Raw genomic sequence first — 21,915 nt, 5'->3', positions numbered from 1 at the left:
CCATGAACTTCTGCTGTTTGGCAGTAATGGTGTAAGCTGACCTTCGTGTGGAGAGCTAAAGCAGAATGAAAATAAATCATTAAGTAAGACAAGTAATACCTTTATTTTGGTGAAGAATGAAGTTTTACGTAGAATAACAGCTTCATTTTTCATTTATTTCTTCAGGGCTGGTCTGAGGGGAGATACATTGAGAACATATTGTTTTTCTGCTTGTCAGGGTAGAGTTTAGGGTAAGATGAGGGTACAGAGCTATGGTAAGAGATAGAGAGAGAGTAATTTTAAGCTGCTGTGTGTTGAACTCTACACATTAGTGGAGTTTTAGGGTTTCATGCCTTGGACTCTTTCCAAAGGGTCATACATTGTAATACTATTCATAGTTTGGTATTTCTTTTTTTAACTTCTTGAAAAATAAGGGTTCTGGAATTTCCATGTATAACAGGTATGAGTAGTAAATACATAAATACATACATATAAAACCATATTCAAATAAAAATCCAATTATCTTGTCATTTTTAGATCTGGCAGGACTCTGTTGGCTTAGAGTTGGATTGCGCTGACTCCCTTTAAGGCAGACACAACCTGGCACATTCACTTGATGTAACTTTATTTTCAATTCACGGTTTGCGCAAGTTAGCAGTGAAAAGTACAAGGGATTTTTTTTTTTTTTTTTTTTTTTAAGGTTTTGAATCTATGAGATGACAAAGCCACCCTTTAAGTACATGCAATTGGAAATCTTCCCGTGCAGAAGGCTGACAGGGTTGGGCATTTGCTGACAGCAGTTATCTTTCTTGGGTCAGTAGAAACACATTCTTTATTCAAACATGCAAAGGGAAGACACTTTGCATTAGGAAACGCTGACATTTCTCCAAGTGAAAATTGTTTCCTCTTGTCGCAAGATCAGCTGTCATCTCACAAAAGATATTTCTAGAACTAGGGAGGTCATCCCAACATGCGGCTCTCTAAACTAGCTGTTTCTCCTGGCAAGCGTTCCATTAGTCCCTGAGCCTCTGCTGCAGGCTCATTACAACCCATCTTTGACATTTTTGGTAAAGAATGCAGCCAGCTGTGGTTCTTAAAGGGAAAACCCCCTTTCTTTGAAGCCGGTGTTGAAGAGCCAAGACCCAGACCCACACTGGTGGTTGTGGCATCGTTCCCCCACTGGCTTCCCAGGAGTTTTGTAGGTGCCCATGTGGGATGATGGGCTTCGGTGCTGGCCGGCAGCCGGGACAGCCTTCAGAGCACGTTCTTCATCCCAGCTGCCTTTGGGCAAGTGAAGGTCAGGGCTGGACCATCATCTTTACAGGGCTATACACATTCAATGTAATCTTCCATATTTTTTTTTTCCTTGCACTGCGGAAGACGAAGGGTTCTCCCTCCCCAGAGGCATCGGGGGTGTGCTGGCACAGGGATGCAGTTTGAATCGGAGCCTGTGATGCCACATCCCAACAAAATGGCTCCTATCCTCTATTTCATTTAAGTTTCATCATTCAGATGAATAAAAATCTTCCCAAGTCAATAGGGTTGCACGCTGGGGTCTTACCTAATCATTTATCTGGAGATGTGTAGTGAGGACTGTGATACTACTTGCTGATATGAATTCTGTTAAACCCAAAATCTCATGGACATCTTCTTTTATAGATCTCCATTAGCCTTTTAGGGTTTTTCCTCCTTTTTTTTGGCTCAGTATCTAATGTAAAATATCCTCAGTCTGTGACTGGGGCATTTTGATAGAGCTGGGCTAACATGAAATAATGAAAATGAACATTTAGAAAGCCTCTTCGTCCTGATAAGGAATGCGTGTAACATTCTGAGGTGTTATTTTAAATTATTTTTGCCTGAAGATAGAATTTTAAGACTTTCACCCAGAGCTGGGGCAAAGTACAGTATAAGCATCCTACATTGCAAGGTTGTTCCGGAAAAATCTTGCTGTAGTCCCACTTTGCAACAGTTCACAGATGTTTTCTGAAGAAAAGAAAAATACTTTAAGAAAATCAAAAGAAAAATTCTGTGAAGTGTTGTAAGTTTGGGGGGGGGGGGGGGGGGGGGGAGAGTCTGCAGGTTGTTTAAACCATTTTATATTGCCACAATACAATTAGAAGGAGCCTGAAAACAGCATGTATTATTCTTGCCTTTGCAACCCACGTCACCAGCCTTCTTCGTATATGCACGCCTTTAAAATATTCACTACTGAGAAAAAACAGAGAGAGAGCAAATATGGCAGCACCTGACATTTATTGATATATAAAATATTTATGGAATGTATATTTATAGTGCTTGACATTTTACACACATATATATATGCATACATATTTCCCATCTAAATGTGTTACATCTGCCTGCTTTAGGGTGTTACGTTATCTGTATTGGTGGCCTCTTACCTGTATTTAATACTGCATAATTTGCAACAAAGTAATGATGCAATTTACTGGCTTTAATGGTGACCTTAAGAAAAATGCAGGGTGCACCCCCCCACTGTGGGAATGATGCTGGTGAGAGCGTTACAGTTGTTAAATACAACTATTTTGTATGAAACTCAGCACCCAGACATGCCTATACTGAACATAAACCATACAACAAACCCAAAAAAGGATGCATCAAGATTTCTAGCAGTCTATAAAAATGCCAGCAATTAAAAAAAAAAAAGGGGGGGGGGGGGGGGAGGGGGAGATATGGGGGGAGAGGAGCAACAGTTCTGGTGGAGGGAATGAGGAGCTGCAGGCAAGCAGGTTCAGGGTCCCGGAGCGGGCGCATCATAAAGAATAACTGGCAGGAATCTGAGAGTTACAAGTCTATAAATTAATTGTAGGCTTCTGATGACATCGCAATAAACCACACTAATGAAGATTGAGTAGTTTATAATTTTGTCAGAGCTGTGAAAGATTGCATGGTTTCTAAACTACGTAGATACTTTTGTGTTTATGTGAGTTTGTTGAATAAATTATGCTAGGGCTCTAGTGTAAAAAAGGAAAAAAAACTGTTAGAAATTAACATATGAATGTGATTCATTCTTAAAGGGTTTTTTTTCATGTTTTCCTTACCAAAAGAGCTTATTACGTTTTCTTGGAGGTATATTATCGCTGCTGATTCTTTGTAGCTCGGCCACTGAATTACTTTTTTTTGTGTATCTCTGGCGTAAGCAACGCTATTTTTTAACAACCTCTTGATCAGCATCTTCGTTACCCATGTTCCCTTATGAGTGATATTTTACTTGAAAAATCATCTACAAAATTTCCTGTATTGTGGCTGCGTGGTCTGGAGACCCCAGTTGAATGCCTGTCTGGCTGCAGAGCGAGAGCATCCCAGCCTGGAGCATTCCTGATCCGAATGTACACATCCATCCGAGCCCTTTTGATAGGCAATTAGGCAGCTAAGTTAACCAGGACACCTCATCAGTTTTAATTTGCATGTGTTGGGTTTGAGCTGAACTGGATCAGGAGCCTCTAGGTATCTGCAATTATTAAATATACGGTGAAGGAGAGATGGATCTGGAAGAGGAATAGAGAAGATGGGGGAACAGTGCAGGAGGGTCCCGGGGCAGGTGCTTTTTTAAGTGTGACATAAGATGCTGACATAAAAACCTTTGCCATCTGGCTTTGATCTGCTTGGGTTTTGTGTTATAAACAGTTTCTAAACAAAACCTCATTTTCTCAAAAGTATTTCTGCCTCATTTGTTTGGAGAGCACTCAGTATTAATTGGGAGCATGTGACTGAAGAGGTGATGATATCTGGGGCTCTGCTTATTTCTAAAGCTTAGAAACTCTATTGTCAGTAAAGCAAAAAAAAAAATATTCTGTAGTTAAGGTGGTGAGATGCAAACACTGAAGAACGCAATTTTATCTGTATGCCTGCCATCGGATTCCTGATGGACACGGGTTTGGTCGCTTACACCACGCGTTTCTAACTTGCACCTGTTTTTCTCATTTTCTGCGTCCCTAACGAGAGTTTTTGGTCTGATGTGCGAAAAAAAACCACGTTGGTGTATTGAGTGCTGCATAACAGAGGCTGCTCTAAATCATACCTAGCCAGAGGAGAAAAATGAGGGGGTGCTTTTGCCTGTTGGCTGGTAGCTTGGCTACTAGCACCTCTTAGTGTCCAGCTCCTACAAGATTAAAAACATTTGTGGCTCACTTGGGTATTGTAGAAATAACAACCAGAGGGGACCAAAAAACAACACACCCCCAACAAAACCCCAGCAAACACTGGGAAATTAATCGTTTTGTTTGCAAGACAAAATTTGAGAACTAGAAAGTATGAAGCACTAAATAAGAAGCTTGAAATTAAATCCTGAATTGCTCTTTTTGGCGAGCAGGGTCCTCCTGGAGCTGCGAAGGAACAGAATTTGATGGTGTGATGGAAGAGCGTGCTGTAATCCTTGCAAACCTGGGCTCTGAGTTAGGGAGGCGAGGGCAGCCCCGCTTCTAACATTCCTTAGCTTCTGTACAGTTTATTTTGCAATCTTCACCTTTTTTTAATGTAGAGGGTGATGTTTGGGTTGGTTTTTTTTTTAATATTATAATCAGATGTCGGGAGTAATGGCTCCAGAAATACAATTGGATTTTCTGTCTGAAATGACAAGTCATGCATGGGATTTAGAAATGAATTTTATTCTGGCTTCCTGGCGACTGTGGATATTCCAAACCGAGACTGCCCTTCCCCTGCAGATGCTGGCGGAATGTGCGTGGGCTGCGGTGTCTTCGCATGTGTTTTCCAGTACAATGAGGGCTGCTCATTAGAAATGTGATGTTATTAGCAGTTTTCCTCAAATTGCTAATTTCCATCATCCTAGTATTACGGTAATGATGAAATTAAATTAAATTAGCATATCATATAACATACTAAAAAATGGTGCATACATTATAGTAATACAAGGCAACAGCTAATTGCTGGCTTAATAAGAATTCGTTTTCAGCAGAGATAATTCAACCTTTTTCATCTTCCAATCACTAAGGAGAGTTTTCCTAGTTATTGATTATCTCCTCATCTTCCAGAAGCCCAGGCAGAAGTCCTTCTGGTTCTATGGAAATGTCTCTACTCTAAATACTTGCAAATTCTTGGACTTGTCTTGTCCCTGTATGGATTTGTAGGACCTCGTTATGTATGCACTTGGCATCTAATCCGCTGAAATGAATGTGATTTTATTACCCCTGTATTCACTTAGTGAGAATTATATATATATATATATATGTATGTATTTTGTTATACATAAATCTTCCCTGTCTTCTAAATTGAGGTTTGCATTCTTTCATTTGGCAAAAAAAAAGTTAACGTCAACTGTTTAAGGGTATTTTCTAGAAAATAAATGCTTTCCCTAGTATTTAATTTTTAATAGGCTCAGGGTTAAAGAGAATAATTTGAATTACAGATGTGTTTTCTATTTACGTCTAATATTCTTCAGGCTTATTGAAATGATTTACTTGCTAAGCCTTGATTTATATCCACTCATTGCACTTTTCTTTCCCCCCTGCCCGATCTTTTTTGCAGTTCCTCCATGGTTTTTAATTCGCCCTGCAAATCTTTATGCCTATGAGAGCACCGATATTGAGTTTGAATGTGCCGTGGCTGGGAAGCCTGTGCCTACGGTGGAGTGGATCAAGAATGGAGAAGTGGTCATTCCCAGTGACTATTTTCAGATAGTGGTAATTATCTGGCTTTCCCTTATTTAGACCTTTTTATCTTTTTACTGAGCTCTGAAATGCGTTCTGATACTTGATGCAGTCGTTGCCTTTGTAAACTTATCAGTCTTCCCAAAGAAAACAAAATTTCTGCTGCTTCCTAACACATCCCAATGTGATACTTTCCTTGTGTTAGGTCAAGTACGTTGATACTGTCTCCTGGTTTTAGTGATGGTGGAACGAGGTCTTTTGGGGGAGAAAGAAGCACCAGTAGCTACTAATAACATGGTTTGCCATGTATAGTGACTTCCTTACCATTGACCTTGGTGCACAAAAATAATAGGTGGCTTCTCCAAGGAAATAGTGCTCGGACAGAGGGGTTTAAGAATGCTACAGGTTAGAGTTGTTGTTGGGTTTTTTGGTTGTTTTTTGTTTTTTTTTTTTTTTTTTTTAAGAGAGTTGTCGTGCATACTGCCCATCCCCATCGGGGACTCCAATCTCATAGTTTAAATGCCACTATTATATAGGCATTATTAGGTACTATTATATAGGCTAAGAATTTACGCTGTGTTTTCTGAAAGGGTTGGTCTCGCTGGCCTCTCCTGAATGCCGTGTCACTTGTAAGGGAGCTGAGACTTCAGGGACCACCCCGAAAGCATTGGCCACTGTGAACATTTCCATAGGCCATGGGATGTGGCAGGGTTCAGCGCTTTCTGATTTTTCTCCTCGTAACAAAGAATATTGATGACCATCATGTCTTTGAATTGCCTATCACAAAAAAGGGGGTTTTCTAACGTGGTTTTCATGAAGGATAGATTTCTTCTGCCATAAAGAATAGCAAATTCAGCCTTTTTTTAATTCAGCCTTTTTTTTAATTCAGCCTTTTTTTAATACATTGTTGCTTATTAGAAAGCAGCCAGAAGCCATCCAAAGGAAAGGCAGCTCTGTGGCTGCCACGGTTGTGTGGTGGAGATGTTAGAAAATCCTTTCACTCAGTAGTTAATGGAAGGTACGTTACAACCAGAGCATACCCCTCCCTTGAGGTTTTATTATTTTATATTTTTTTTTAACCCAACATAAATGGTTTCTGCTTGTGCTAACAGAAGTTAGAAGTTAAGTCTGTTTCAAATGAAGTAAGTGTAGAGTGACCTTTTCTTGAGGATCTCCAGGCCTGGAGCCATAAGGAGGATTTGACCTTCAGAACAGTGTTTGTTCAAAGATGCCGAAGTTGGAAGTGCTTTTAAACCATCCCTGCAGCAAAGGGGCAGGACAGAATTCCGAGCAGTGCTCGCGTGGTGGCTGTGATTTGGAGCTTAAGCCTCGAGTAGGGGGTTGGGTGGTCCCCGCAGGGACGGGAGTTCACCCCTGGGCCGTAGGCACTGTCAAACCAAGCGCCGAGAGCATGAGGCCTCGAGAGATGCTTGTTCCTATGGTTACAGCCCTCGGAGGGCTGGGGCTGTGCGAGCTGGAGCTGAGGTTATATACCAGGAGCATGTTTCACAGAACTAGCTGCTCTGGGAAAGTTTTCTAATCCACATTCACTTTGGATGGTGTTTTTTAATTAATTCTCTCCCTTTTCCATTCTTTCTCTTTTGCTGTCTCTCTAGGGTGGCAGCAACTTACGGATTCTGGGCTTGGTAAAGTCAGATGAAGGTTTTTATCAGTGTGTAGCTGAAAATGAAGCTGGAAATGCACAGGCCAGTGCGCAGCTAATCATCCCCGAGCCTGGTAAGATGCAAAGGACATACAGAATTGTAGATGTAATTAATGCTATTAACAATCAAAATCCCAAATGAGCAGCTACTCTTCTTTACTCCCTCTTACTTCTCCAGCTGGCTGGCTGTAGTTAAGAGCGTGGCCAGGCTACCAGATAGGTTGAAGCGTTTTGATTGCTGGGGCAATTACAGATGCTGGCCTTGTCCTAGAAATTACTCTGGAGGCCCAGCAGACCCACGTGGAAAGACAGCGGCGATGCCTTGACCATCTATCGGTTGGCTTTTGTGCCGCTGAACTACGAGAAGGTGACCACAGATGGGTGAGGTGAGGGAATGGCGGGGTCCCTAAGCGATAGGGAATTCCATCGGACATACTTCTGCGTTAAATTGTTGTGGAGCGTTTGTCTCGGGGAAGAGGAGACAGAGAGAGGAAGCAAAAGAAGACTTTGGCAGTGGGATATCAAGTGCAGCTGACTGTTGAGATGAGAAGGTTTGTGTCTACGTGCTGGAAGGATGATTGATTTTTATTTATTTATTTTCTCCTGAAATTAATAGGTGTTTAGTTTTATGGACTGCACTGTGCAGCAGTGTAAGTGTTTCCTGCTTTATGGGGTTTTAAGTAACAGAAAGATGTCTTCATCTGAAGCTAGACGAGATGTAAAACATGGATAAAAGCCTTTCAAAGTTTCCGGGTTGTAGATGATTCGTGACTTGCACTGGGCTGCAGGTTACACTTGCTGCTCCTCAGGGATTGTGGCAGCAAGCTGAGAACAAGAGAACATGCTGGAGCATGGTTCCTTCTCCCATTTGGCTTCGGAAGAGCAGAATCTTGGTAGCCCCCAAACACTTGCTGGAGACAGCTTGGCTGAGATCAATTAACCAGGCCGTTAGCTTGGACTGTAGATTTTCTTTGGGAAATCCTTTGGAAAATTTCCTGTGACATCAGCACCAAGAGCTTTGCCAGAAAGCTGGCCATCTGGAAATAGAGAAATAGGTATGGCCATGGCCCACCTTCCTGGTAAATAAACATCATCAGCCTCTGGCTGGAGACTGAACAGGGATGTTTGCTGAGATCCATGTAAGTCCAGTCCTGTGGGCTGCTCCATTATGGGCACCATTATCCAGCATGATTCCAGGCAGTACTGGGGGAGGTGGTGGCACCACGTGGCTGAGACCACCTTTAGGCAAAAGCAAGGAGGAAGGACCACTGAAAGCCACAGATTCCCAGTTTGCGATGCCTTCTCCATGCAGATGCTTAAGGCAGATTGAAATGGGACCAGGGCTAAGGTTTCTCCCTCTGTTTTCTGTCTTGGTCCCAAATGAATGGTTGAACATGGATTTTTGCCTGTCTTCAAAGCTCATGTCCCTCTTATTGCTTCTCCTTTGAGATTCAGCATCTCCTTCAGCCTGGTCTCTTTCTCTTCTCTCTCTCCTTCCTCCACTGCATGAAAGCAACTCCAGTGGCAACTGGGGACTTGTCAAACACCTCTCAGCCCCTCTCCCCTAGGTGCTCATCCCACTTTGCAGCCGTGAAACTGTGCTGGTCCCCATCAAGCAGTCGGAGAAGAGTCAGGAGCGGGGGGGAACTAGAGAAGAAGTGTAATGTCTGTAGAGTCATCATTGTTCTCCTCCTCCTGCTAGTGTGACCCCGCAGCCTGGGCTCCCTCCTCAGCACCATCGGCTGCCTGAGGTCAGTGGTTGGGTACCAGGATGGAGGGGCAGATATTGATTTGGGTTCCTGCTTCCAAACGTGCCCTCCAGCCGGTGCAGCCCAGCGTCTGCCCAGGTGGGCATTTCCCCCTGGGGTCACCAGAGGGGACAATGAAGTTTTCTTCCCTTAGGGACGAATTTAAAAATGAGAAGGCACTTACAAACTGGTTCTCACTGGCAGAAAACGCATCTCATGTCATGTTGGGGAGATCCTGGCTGGGATCCTCATCCTGCTCAGTACCAGCCTGTTCCTCTTCAGATCTCGCTATGGGAGACGCACTTGTTTTGCTTTAGCTTTTTGTTTGTTCTCTTTCTGCTTGCTTTTAAGCTGAATCTCACATTTGGTCCGTGCACTTGGATTATATTTACCTGCATGAACATCTGAAGGGAGCAGGCGGCCAGCCCCTGCTGCAGCGGGGTTTAATCTGGTGCTGGGATCATCCCTGGGGAAAGTGATAACTCGTTGCTGCTCCCAGCTAGTCATTGCAAGTGAAATGCTGTCAGTAAATTTTACGCTCGGTGTTGGTGTTTATTGTGTTTGGCATTGGATTAAAATTAAAATAGAAGAAAATGAAAAGAAAATCCTAAAGAGCTACGGGACACCATTGTAAACTGTTTCCATTTTCCTTTTTAAGTGATGGATTACTTTTTTCTGGCTATTTAATCAGATCTTCTAACAATGCCACTCCAATTCCTGGGAGATGAAGGGAGGGCCAGCCTGCACAGATGGTGGAGAAGCCAGCTCTAAATACAAATGAGGGGGGGGGGGGGGGGCGCTGGCCATGGCGGGAGGGACTCAGCCCCCTCTGCTTTGATCCTTTGGGCCACACTCAGCGTGAGCTTTGCTGGGGAGCTGGGCTCTGGTAGGGGCTCCCCCCTTCCTGGGACAGGCGATGAGCCCCCAGAGCCCACGCCGGCTGTGTGGGTGTTTTGAGGAAAGCCCAGGGAAGTTTCAATATACTCGTTAATAGCCATCATCCCTTTCTGGAGCCGTTAATAGAAGGGCCGTAAAAAGATACATGTCGAGGGCTTCTCCAAGCTTCCTTTTTCTGCCAGCTGGGGTCAAACCAACCCTTTATTAAACTAATAATGATTTTACCCTAATGGTGATTTCTACCCCCAATTTACATCAGGATAAAACTAACCACTTCTTTTTCGTGTGTGTCATTCTTAAGATTAGAGGTAGTTGCTTTTATTTATTACAAATAATTTGGACCATCCAATGGGCTAAATATGTTGTGTTGGGGGTGGGAGTGGAAGTTTTATTTGAGTAGAGGGCTGTAATCCGTCTGGGTGTTCCTGCTCCTATTGTTACACAGATGTGTGGATTCACGTCCCCTGCCGAGCACCTTTAACTGTAGGACCTGAAGTAGTTGGCATTAAAGTTGGCATTAAAGTGAGTATAAATGAGCTCAGATTGAGATCAAATATACCCCTTGTAAAGGCTGTGGTGCTAAATTAGAGTTAGATGATAATGAAATGAGAAGTGAAAGCCAAACAGGCTGTGAGCTCGCACAGATAATAGCTTCCACTTTTAGTATTCGGATGTGGCTATAGGATGCTCAAAACTATTTTGGTATGTGTTGCTTAGGCTATAAAAAGCCAACGAGCTCCCTGAGAAATACCAAATTTCTGTCGTTTTAAACTGAGATTAAGACTGGAGAGGCATTGTACTTAGTGCATTACGACTCAGAGTAAAATAAGTAAGTGGTGGTAGATGGGCTGCAATACACGCTGTAGTCAATAAATCAAAGTACATTTGTGGATTCCAGCAGACTTTGGGGAAAAGGTGCTTGGGATTGTATCTCCTCCTTTTTTCTTTCTTTCCCATTATCAACCATAATGTTATCCTCTTAGGAAGAGATTGCTCACTATTTTATAACGGGGGAGAAAAGAAAAGGAAAAAAAAAAAAAAAAAGCAACTTTAAATGCTTCTTATTTCTGTAAAAAACAAAGCAATAGATGAGCCAGATGGGAGAACTGAAATCCTTAAATCTCCAACACACACGTTCAGGGTTTCTCAGGCCACTCCACTGCTTGGCTTCCCCTGCTTCTGCTCCCTGGCTCTGCTAAAGGGCGATGGGCTCCCTGCGATCTGTAGGAACGGGTGGTCACACTGGGCAGGTACCCGGAATAAAGCCTTACCGTGTGTGCTTCTGGTTACGTGGATTGGGAAAGAAATTCTCAGCAAGAAAAAGCAGATGAAAGAGATTTCAGCCGACTGTCTTATTTTTATAACTGTATAAACCCTGTTATTTGCACACGTAGAAAATGAATAGAGAACAGCGTGGTGGTGAGTGATGGACACACATAACTTTCGGATGAGGAGAGTGTCCCAGAGGAAAATCTTCCTATAAAGAGCTCCCAGACAGTTATTTGATTTATGCCAGTGGCTTCTCGCAGAAATATCCTTCAGATATTCACGAGATATGTGAAAGGATTGTTTTACTCTAGTAGGTGAGAGATCAGATAAAGACAGCCCTGTAGTAATCAACTTGTGTGTAAGGTAGGATAATTATTAGCGATGTTCCTGCAATAAATTCCTTGCTCGACAAATCTTCGGCTTAGGCAGGTGCTCTCTCCCGGAGGCTGCTAAAAGTGCTGTAAATCAGGCGTCGCTCCTGGCGTTACGAGTGGTAGCTAATTTGGCAAACAGGGCGACAAAGAAAACGATGCCCTGCGTGGCATGGCTAACCGAACCGGCACCTGGGCTGCTGGTGCTGCCGTGCAAGGAGGGACGCAGAGCCAGAATTAGTTGAAGGAAGGATCGCGTGTCTGCCCACGGATCATATCCAGCTGTTTGGGATGCCCAAGCATGGCTGTTGCAGGGAGGGCAGGGATGGGTACAGAGCGTTGGAGCTCGTGGGTGGTGCGGTCCTCGATGGCTGGTCCCCATCGGGCAGGTGGACTCGGAGCTCAGCTTTCTGTGCCATTAGCATCGCCATTCTGGTCACGTACTTCTTTCTTTTTAATTCCTCTACTTACAAGTAGCGTAGCTCGTGCTCATGTCAGATTTTCAGCTTAGCAACCAGCAGATTTAACATTTTTGCATGCGCAAGATCTTCGCAAAGACTTTGCATTTGCGTCTAAGACTCTAGGGTTGGGAAACCTGTGAATTAGTTTTCTTTGCCGAAGAAGCAGAGGCTGACTCAAATAATTTTCAAAACCCTTCCTCTCTCCCTATTACAAAAACATTCTGTGAGGCACCACTTCCCCTCCCTTTATTTTCATTAGTATTGTTTATAATTACTAATTCCATTACTACTGTTACTTCCAATGATAGTGTAGTAACACTTCTAATTTCCCATTAAAAAACCCACCACAAAATAAAATCCATCTCTGTGCTAAGAAACTGAACTTTTTTTTATTATTATTATTTTATTAAAACTGCAGATTTGTAGCCCTGGCAGGTCTGTTGGAAAGCCACACCCTGTATGTGAATTTTGCTGATGGGGTTAGCCTTAAAATTTGTCTGAAATAGTAGCCGTGTTTTCAAATATCAGGAAAAACAGGGGGTGGGGGGTGGGGTTTTAACAGTTGGTAAACCAGTAAAAAAGCAATGCTGAGGAATGCTCTGCACTGGAAATTTTTGGAGGAGGTTGGGCAGATGTGTGTGCTAACAGTGCTGTTCCTGCCTTTGTGGAGGGAGCTGGAGTGTGCTCCCTGTTCAGCCTACTCTTTTTGCCCTGAATTAGAAATAGCAAATTTCACAGAGCCACTTTGCACTGCGTAGGCAGAGCAGAAGAAAGAAGTGAGAGACTATTTCAAGATCCCACCCATACCCATAAATTTTAGAGTAGAATTGTGTATGTATTACTTTTTTTTTTTTTTCTTGAACACAGAAAATGTTAGTTCTGCTGGGATGTGGAAATGTATTGATTTCCTGAAGCTTTATTGAAGCACGTGGTGCAAGTTCCACTGATTGTATGGACTTTGGCTAAATAAAAGTGTGTGGGGACAAATTCCTGCCCTGGACCAGGGACCCTTTGCCCCGCTGAGCTTGATGGCTTGCTCGCTGCCTCCGGTTTGGGCATTGCCAGGTAGATCTTGGTGAGAAAAGTGCACGGCTCCGGGGTGCTGTGACCAGGGAGGGACCAGGGACCTGGTCTGCGGCATCACTCTCCATCGCACGAGGTTCTCCAGCACCATCTGAGCAGCCTCAGCACCCTCCAAGCCTGCTTGTAACTGCAGGAGGGTTTCCCCTGACATATCCTATGGCGTGCAACCCATCGCTGGATTTGTGCTCTAAAAGCTGCACTCTAGTTAGCTGTGAGACAGCCCCAAGTATTTAAGATGCTTTGAAATGCAAGCAGTGGCACAAAGGTGTAAATATCCCTTAGGGTTATGAGGTGTAACCTTCCATGGGATGCAGCTCCAAGGATGAAGTGCCGTGACTCCAGGGTGATCATTTATTCCCAAAGGCGAGATGACAGCCCCAGCGGCTCAGGGCCTTGGAGGAATTTAATGTGCTATATCTATTGTCACCCTGCCTTGAGCCCTGCTGCTGGTGCTGCAGGGGAAACTACTGGCAGCAAAAAGCCATAAGAGCATGTGATGCCCAGGGATGGGGAGAAGAATAACCTCCTGAACCGTGGCATCAAGGATTTTTTGTGTCGAAATGAGATTGAGCGTCTTTGTTTTGGTATGCCCAACTGGTAAGCTGTTCATATTTATTGCACTGCATAAGCAGTAATCATCCTGATAATAGTAAGAATAAATTTGGTTTGTATGCTTTTATGGTGGTCTTTCCTATAATATTATGATGCCTTACTGGGGATTTATAACAGGCGTATGCAAAAATGCAAAATCAGTGGAATGTTTTGCGAGTTCAAAAAAAGTTGGTATAGAAGGGCCACCCTAAAACCAGCAGAGGTGCTTAGAAGGCACCTCTAGATAGATGCACTCCAAAGGGATTCTTTTGGAAGGTTTTTGGAGCATCCAGTTTTGCAGGTCTTACAGCACAGCTTAGGTAGCTATCTGCTAGGTATATTTTTCAGCTGGCCATGGGGTGTAGGAAAGGATGAGTTGGGTTCATGAGCTCGTGTCTGGCTCTGCTTTCCGTTAATCTAGGGAATGTTGCTGGAAATCTTGAATTCCAACAGGTTCTGGAAAGATGCGGTTAGAGATGCTTGATCTTGTCTTCGAATAATGGTTTAAAAATTGGTGGCTTTGTTCTGTAAGAGCTGTGATGAATTAAAAACTTGGCAGCGGGGTTTCTGCACCACCACAGTCTCCTTTGAAGCTCAGGAGAAGAGCTGCCGTGCTGGAGTCACTCTGCTTTCCCCTGACGGAGCAAAAGTGCAGTGGAGGCAAAATTTCAGACAGTCCAGGAGAAATTCAGCAAGAGGGAAGCCTTGCTCTGGGAAAAGAGGGGTTGTGTGAGTGTGGTGAGACCAGGAGATGTCTCCTGGTATGAAGTAGGATGTCTTTCCTCTTGCTGGTGGATTGGGGGGGGGGGGGGGGGGGACACGGCAGAGAAGAGTAATAATCTCCTATAATGCTATTAACCATTTAAAATCCAGCATTACCCTGATTTTTTTTGTCGTTAATAAAGGATGTATGTTGATAAATAATAATCATGGGAAACCGGAATACAATTAGGGTTTAAGTGGTGTTAATTAAAGTATCACTTACTGTATAATGACTTTACATGGTAATGTCAGAATAATCACAAGATAGAATGAATAATGGCACAATTAGTTCTAAGACTTTGCGATCTGTTAGAATTTAATTTCTTGGAATAGCAGAACTGAAATGACTCTGCTATAAATATGGAAAGTGATGTACTTTTTAGTCCTGTATGAGATTGCAGATAGCTAAACATAATGAATTCATATAGGAACTCTTTACTATGAGTATTTTATTGGTTGGAGGGGGGGGTTGTTTGTTGTTTGGGTTTTGGGGGTGGTTTTTTGTTTGGTTATTTTTTTTTTTAACCTTGAAAAGGAGATTTGGGGGTTTGGAAATACTGTGTGAATGACTAGGCTTCTGTACCAGAAAGCTTTATTTTTCGTAGAGGAATTTTAAGTGCAAAGAAAACAGGTTTTCCTGAAAAGCCATTGAGGAGTTGCTCATTTAGGTTTGGTGTAAATAACCTCAGTGTTTTCTGTTTTCATGAGAGCAAGGCGACGTACTGCACAGCAAAGTAACGCTACAGAAAAATCTATACAAGGTGCCAAGTCCGGTTCTGGAGGAGCTGGAATGGGAGGTGAGGTCAGGGAAGTCTCAGCCTCGAGGCTGCGGGTGTCTGCTGCCCCTTGGACCTGGTGGCTGTGCATCTGCTCCCCCTCCGCTCCGCCTGGCGCAGGGTCTCCTGCTCTCCAGGGGCCAGTGGGTTTGTGTTCTTCCCTGCTTTGGGAACATCGGGCTCCTCACGGCTTGGAAGAAGCTGTGCATGTCTATATAGCCATATGTCCATGTAAATGAATTTCATACACTGAAAGGGGAAGAGTCACTGTTCATTGGTCTATGTGTGGAGGGGGTTTGGGGTTTTGGCCTTGGCACGTACAGGTTACTTGAGTAGGCTGCGAAGGCGTGATCGTCTTGTTCTTTCTTTGTTATAAAGGTACCAGGTGATTAAGATTTTAAAAGAGACCTTCGATGTATTCATGCGCTCAAGTAACAGAGCATCAGTGACAGCTGATCTTGCAAACTCGGGAAAAGAAGAAATGGAATGGGAATGGAGGGAGGCTACAGATGGCGGGGCTTGCCGCACGTCTGGAGAGGTGACGGAGCAAGTTTCAGAGAAGCCATGGTCATTCCTGAGCATCTGTCGTCCTCTGGGGGCTCTGAGGGTTGGCCAGAGGCTGAGATCCTTCTGCCCTTCTTCCCAGGGAAACATCTGTGACCTGAGTTTCCACAGTTGAAGTTGTAAGGGGGCTTTACTGGACGTAGCAGCCTGTGTGGGCTTAGCCTTTCTTCTTTTAAACCACCTGAAGGGAAGGAATCGGGGGGAGAAATAGGGAGAAAAGCATCAGAGAAGAGGGACCGGTGTTTAAACTGCTGGTGTGACAAAGGTTTTGCCCCAAACCTTCAATTGTTTGGCTGTTTATCAAAGGTGGCCTTAATGTAACTACGTTGGAAAGTGTGAGGTGTGCATATATTCTATAGCTGGACGCTGGCTAGGAGCAGGAGTTGTTCACCTCTGTATGCTTCATGATCTTTTAGCCTTGCTCCTTTGGCCACCTATAGCTGGGTGTTTCATTCCACTTGATGTCACCTCGCAAGCCAGGGAGAGCTTAATTGTTTTTAAGTTACCTCCTCTTTTTGGTCATTGAGTGACAGGTGCTCATTTTTTCCCTAAATGTTAACGGTTTCCTTTAGAAGCGTGGATGAAGTTGCACAGCAGAGTTCAGGAGTAATAAGGTCAGGGGATGCATTGTCTGCAGTCCTGAGCACTGATGGGTTTGTCTGTGTAGTGCACTACCCTGTCACCTTCACAGCAGGAACCTATTTGCTGAGCTCTGCCATTTGATCAATGATAAGAAAGGGTAAGAAATAGCAGAACGTGTTTGGTTTATGGGGAAAAGAGCAAATGAGTCTTTGGGCATATTTGTCAGTGGTGCTAACTTTTGTATCCTTGCTCCCTGATGGAAAGATTTAGGGAAAACAACCCCCAAACGTGTAGAGACTGACACGTGGTCCTATTAAGGAAACAGCTAGATATTGTATTCATTTGGCTTTTATTCGTACCTGGGGCCAGTGGTACAGGAGGACATATGGAGCACATGCCTGAGATTAAAAAAAAAAAAAATGTGCTGCCAATATCACCCTGAAGACCAGAATATATTGATTTCATTAGCACCTAGAGCTCCCACAATAAAAGACTGAGAGCTGTGCCATCCCTGTGTACGTGTGTTTGCGTGTGCTCTCCTATGTGCAAAAAGTCATTTTTCAGCATTGCAAAAGATGAAGCTGGGAGATAATTAAAAGAGGAAGGGCAAACTTTGGCTCTTTGCCACCTGGAATAAAATCCATTTAATTCACCCTGACTATCCTTGTTATAGTGTTAAATATAGACTAAATAGTTTAATATGGATTTATGTAATGAGCTCACAGATTGATTTTGCAGCACAAGCTCGGTTTAGAGTTTAAGAGTAGCAAGTCTCTTGTTAAGATCAAAGCAGTGCTGCTGCCTTCTGACACTGCCGAGCATGGGCTGGGGGGCAAAGATGATGATTTCCACACGTACACCCCACCCGCCCCACCCCCTTTCTTTTGGTTCTGATGTGGATTCAGACTTTCTCTGTTTGTGTGTTTACATCTGTCAGATCAGAGAGTAATAAGGGGGAAAAAATAAAATGTGTGTGTGGCAGGGGGAAATCACACACACACACACACACACACACAAAAAGGCCTTGTGCAAGCTCGGAAGGGAGGAAGCAGGCACATTTATTCTAGGAATGCAAATGTCTTATCTGAGTGACAGGGTGGGGGGAATAAAAGCAAGCTTCTCATCTTCTCCCCCTTCCTCACCTCAGTATCTTCCTTCTCTCCCATTCCCCCCACACACCATTCGGGAATAATATCGTGCCCCTTGTTTAAACATTAATTATTTAGCTCGAGTGATTTGCTAATAATTTGCTGAACAATATTTCTTGGAAGTTGCGGAGATGAATCCCTGAGATGGTGCATCTTTCATCCAGCCCTTCCCCTGTCTGGCTCAGTGGCCTTGGTTAGATGTAATTGTAATTGGTGTCTGGGTTGGGATGACAGTGTCAGCCTATCATTTCAGGGTTTAAAGCTGTACATTGGATAGCCAGATTTGTAATTATAATGTGCTTTACTCCTATTTATATTCAGCAGCATCCTCGCCTTACTGTTCCTTTCCCTGGGAGTGGAAGATTGGGCTGGGGAAGGGTGGCTGGCGACAGTGAGAGCTATTATTGTTCAGAAAACACCCCGATTCTCTGAGGAATAGAGGGCCAAGGTGAGCAGCCATCAAAAGTTACCACTGACTGTCCTGGAGCATGTACTCTGAAATTTGTCCTGTCAAAATTAAATGTGCTGGCCCCTCCAGCAGGGAAAAAAGGACACTTTTCCTGGCGTGGACATCTGGGAGCCAGCGCTGCGCTGCGCCCCGGGCACACTTCCAAGTGGAGGGTTTCTCTTACCCATGGCCCCGTAAAGCCGATGATATGACGGTCCCGTTTCCCTCAAACACGTCTGCTTTCGGCTAAAATTGCAGGACCACAAAGAGAGATTTGCAGAAGTCAACGACTTGGTACGACCAGAGTGGAGATGAGGATCAATTTCCCTATCTACTGTAATTTTCCTTGCAAGGGTAGATGTTCATTTTGAAAGGTCCGAGGGTTTCATTTGATAGAAGTTGTCCTGCTGGTCTGGTTGAGCTGCGTCTGCAAGCTGATGGCACATCTCTGCTGCGTGACATTGCAGGTGAACACTTTGCTAGCAAACACCTTATTTTCATATTTAAGATATTGTCCCTTCAGCCTGTTGAAATTCAAGAAAAAAAAACCAAAATAAAAACGATCGCATTATCTTGATTCACTTTAAAGGATTTCTCTTACTCGTGCATCTTCTTTCTGCAGATTCTTTTATATCATTATATTTCCCCCAGAATCTCAACCGCAGCCATCGCGTGCGGTGTATGGCAGTGCTGTCCTTCTACCTAATGGGATTTGAACCTGTCATCCCACGAGAGGGGTCTTAATCCTGCCGCGGATTTCGGGGTGAAAGGTGTTTCCAGTTCGTTTCCTTCCATATTCACGGGGCTCCCGTCTACAGAAAGAAATGTTGGTTTGAGCGAAGACTAGGTTCAAGAAAAGCACAAGGGGTTTTTGGCCTTGAATTTCCGAAAGCCCTGCTGAAGAGTTCTGCCCTCGCCCCTGGTCTCTTGTTCAGTGAGGGGTTAATTATTTTATGCTACTTTAGAGCTGGGGCAGCTTCAGTGTGAGGATGAGCCCTCTCCTCCCAGCAGCGCAGATCTGCTCAACCCACAGCAAGGGTTCGAACGGACGTGCTGGAATTCCAGGATTTCATCTATCTAGCTCTTCAATTAAAAAAATAAATATCTCTTTAAAAAAGGTGTAGGGGGGAAGTGATAGCCCAAAAAGCTCTTAAAGCACATACAAGAAAATCAGGATTGACATGAGGAAAAAAAAAAGTATTTTATAAAGGGAAACTGTGGAAAAGAATTATTTCCCTCTCTCCTTTTGTCCCAAACTAAAAATACACGTATTTCTGTCCTCTCCATCCTTCTGCAGCATCATCTGTTGAGAAAATAGGGAGGAAGAAGGGGACGTACTTAGTCTTCCCATACACTTTTTGTTTCTCTCAAACTTGTGACAGCTCTGTGGGCAGGATCCTTTAAGAAAAAATCTTCAAAATACTGTCTTTAGAATACAACTGCTTTGCCCCTGCGACGACAAAGGAATCTGATAGCCAGGGGATGGTTCAGAGGTGCGCTGGCTATTTATGCATATGCTGGGAAATAAAGGAACAGCCAGACCCCGGGGCACGGTGGTGTTCCTGAAGGGTGCTGAGCAGGTCCACAGGCTGCCCCAACGTTTCCCCTCCTTCCCCCAGGCCCCTCGCCTGCTGCTGGCCACCCCAAGGGCTCCTCCACCAAACTGGATGCCCCTCGTTGTGTCCTTCCCGTCTTCAGGAGCAGAGAGGGACCCTTTGCTCCCTACCTGAGCACCTTGTGGCAGAAGAATGCTGAATCAACTACTGTACTATCTGCTATTCTGGACATTAATGTTCAGGCTGATAGATTTTTGCTCACCCATGTTGACCTTAGGTGGCCGTGGTCCTGGTTTATGGTGGCCACCTGGTAAGGAGTCCATCTCCTTCCAGGACCAAAGCTGTGGTTAAGAGCAATGCCTTAGTTTGCTTCCAAGGAATTCAGACTTCTAATATCCTTACATTTATCTTCCCTTAATCCTGGTTTAAAAAAAATAAATAAATCTTAGATATCCTTTGTTTACCTCTTAGTTTTTGCTTTGGTGTTCTTGGTTGGTTTTTTTCCTGCCCCGTTATTTGTAAGTTACCTGTGTTAGATTTCTGAGCTGTTCAGAGAGATTAACAATTTCATTACGGAAACAGTTGGCAGGATTTTCCCTGCCAAAAGTTAGTGTCTATCCTTCAGGTAGCAACAGCTGTTCATGATTCTTGTCAGTTAAAACATCTACGACGGCGGTTTCAGTTGAATCAAGTGAAATTTTGCGAATCTAGTGGTGTGGAAGAGTGGAAGATAATTTTGAAGTGTCTGTCACAGCTGTTAACCCTGGGAAGAAACAGGAATTGGGTAAGGAGCCTGACAATCAGGTGGGGGCGGTTGCCTTTTTGTAATTATTACAAGCAATAGGACAATTAACAGCGTGGTTTGCATGGGTAGGGCACGGAGAGCCTGATCCTGCATCCCCCATGCTGGCGATGTGCGACTCCGTTTTCTCTTTTATGGGGAATAATCACTATGGGCCAAAAACATTATCTGGCACACCAAGGTAAAGGCAGATGGAACCTGCTGAGTTTAATGGCTTAATTAGGGCGATGTTAAATTCTATAGATTCCCTTCAGCAGCTGTGATTTGCCCCGCGCACCAGCAGTGGTGGGAACTGCCCAGACTCTCCCCACAGACCTGGAGCTCAGATGCGTAACTATTTGTCTGCACCCTGGCTATCAAATGCAATCATTTTTCAATTCAATCAGATGACAAAACATTAAAAACAAAGTTAATTTCCATTACATTTGACTGGAGAATAGTATGTATCTAAAATTAGAAATTAAAGTGAATCCTCCTGAAAACAGCTTTGTCTGGAAAAGCCAAAGTGCAGTGTGAGAAGGTGGTGAGATGAATGAATTTCTGTTTGCTTCGGTCAGCATTGGCCAAGGTTCGGGGTGACGTCTGGTCTCCAGTTTTGAGCCCTTCCATGAAGGGACAGAGCTACACCAGGGAGGAAAGCCTTGGGAATCATCAGAGGGTCATACAGAGAAGGACCACAAGAACTGGGAGGGTTTTAATGTAGGTATGGAAATGAATGAGTGAGAACACACAGGATCCCAGTCTGCAAATTTGCAGACAGTAATGGAAAAGTCAAGAACATCATTTGCTTTCCAAACCCCATGGCAGGCAGCAGGATTCAGGGTGCAGAGGACCACGATGCTCCAACCTTTCTGATGGTGTCCATCACTAAATGTCATGAAGAGCAAATTTTTGACCAGCATCTGCCAGGGTCCATTGGTGTAACTGTCTTCCTGGGGGCAGATGGATGGACTTCAAAGTAAAATCCAGCAAAGAAACAAGAGGAGAAGTCAAAAATAGTAATGGGGACAAAAAAGATACTGTTAGCTATATGTGTTTCTTAAAAATCAATGGCAACATATAGCCAGTCTACCAGGAGGAATTATTCTCACTTCTGGCCTGAATTATTCTGATGTGAAGTTGCTCAAAATGAAAACAACTCTCTTGGATTTCAACTGCTATGTTTCTTATTGTATTAGAATCTGGCTTATTATAGTTTACTGCTGTTGTTGTGTTTGCAGGACTATGTTCCTGTGCTAGCTGTGTGACATTTACCTTCCTGCGTCATTGCCCAACGCTGGTAAAAAGCAAAATCAACCTGCTGATATCCCAAAATTAAGGTATTTTCCTAGCGTGTTGAAGGCATGCTTAATGTAACACTGACTTGAAACCAAGCTTTTTCACAGAAATCGAAAGCCATATAAAAATTAATGTTGCATATGTAATCTTGTATATTTGCACTACTGTAGTTACGCTGTGCCGTTCGGAACTGAAATCCCATTAAGCCTTGCCTTCAGCGTGCGAGGGGTGGTTTTATGTCGAAATTTGTGTATAAACAAGCAAACTACAGTCCGAGCGTTATCGTCTCTAAAGGGGGCTTGGTTTAGCCAGT

At 43.8% G+C, this 21,915-nt stretch overlaps 1 protein-coding gene across 2 annotated transcripts in view; it reads left to right on the top strand.

Moving 5' to 3' along the window:
- DCC (DCC netrin 1 receptor) overlaps nucleotides 1-21,915 on the top strand; it is a 563,445-nt gene that overhangs the window by 332,241 nt on the left and 209,289 nt on the right. For both annotated transcript variants that reach the window (XM_080371917.1, XM_080371916.1), the window contains exons 6-7: nucleotides 5,482-5,636; nucleotides 7,220-7,340. In XM_080371917.1, coding sequence (XP_080228043.1) covers nucleotides 5,482-5,636; nucleotides 7,220-7,340 — 276 coding nt within the window. The remainder of the gene's footprint in view (nucleotides 1-5,481; nucleotides 5,637-7,219; nucleotides 7,341-21,915) is intronic.

The sequence above is a fragment of the Falco punctatus genome, assembly GCF_963210335.1.
Source record: "Falco punctatus genome assembly, chromosome: Z".
NCBI lineage: Eukaryota > Metazoa > Chordata > Aves > Falconiformes > Falconidae > Falco > Falco punctatus.
The sequence above is the reverse complement of the archived record's forward strand: the minus strand, read 5'-3'. Positions and strand labels throughout refer to the sequence as shown.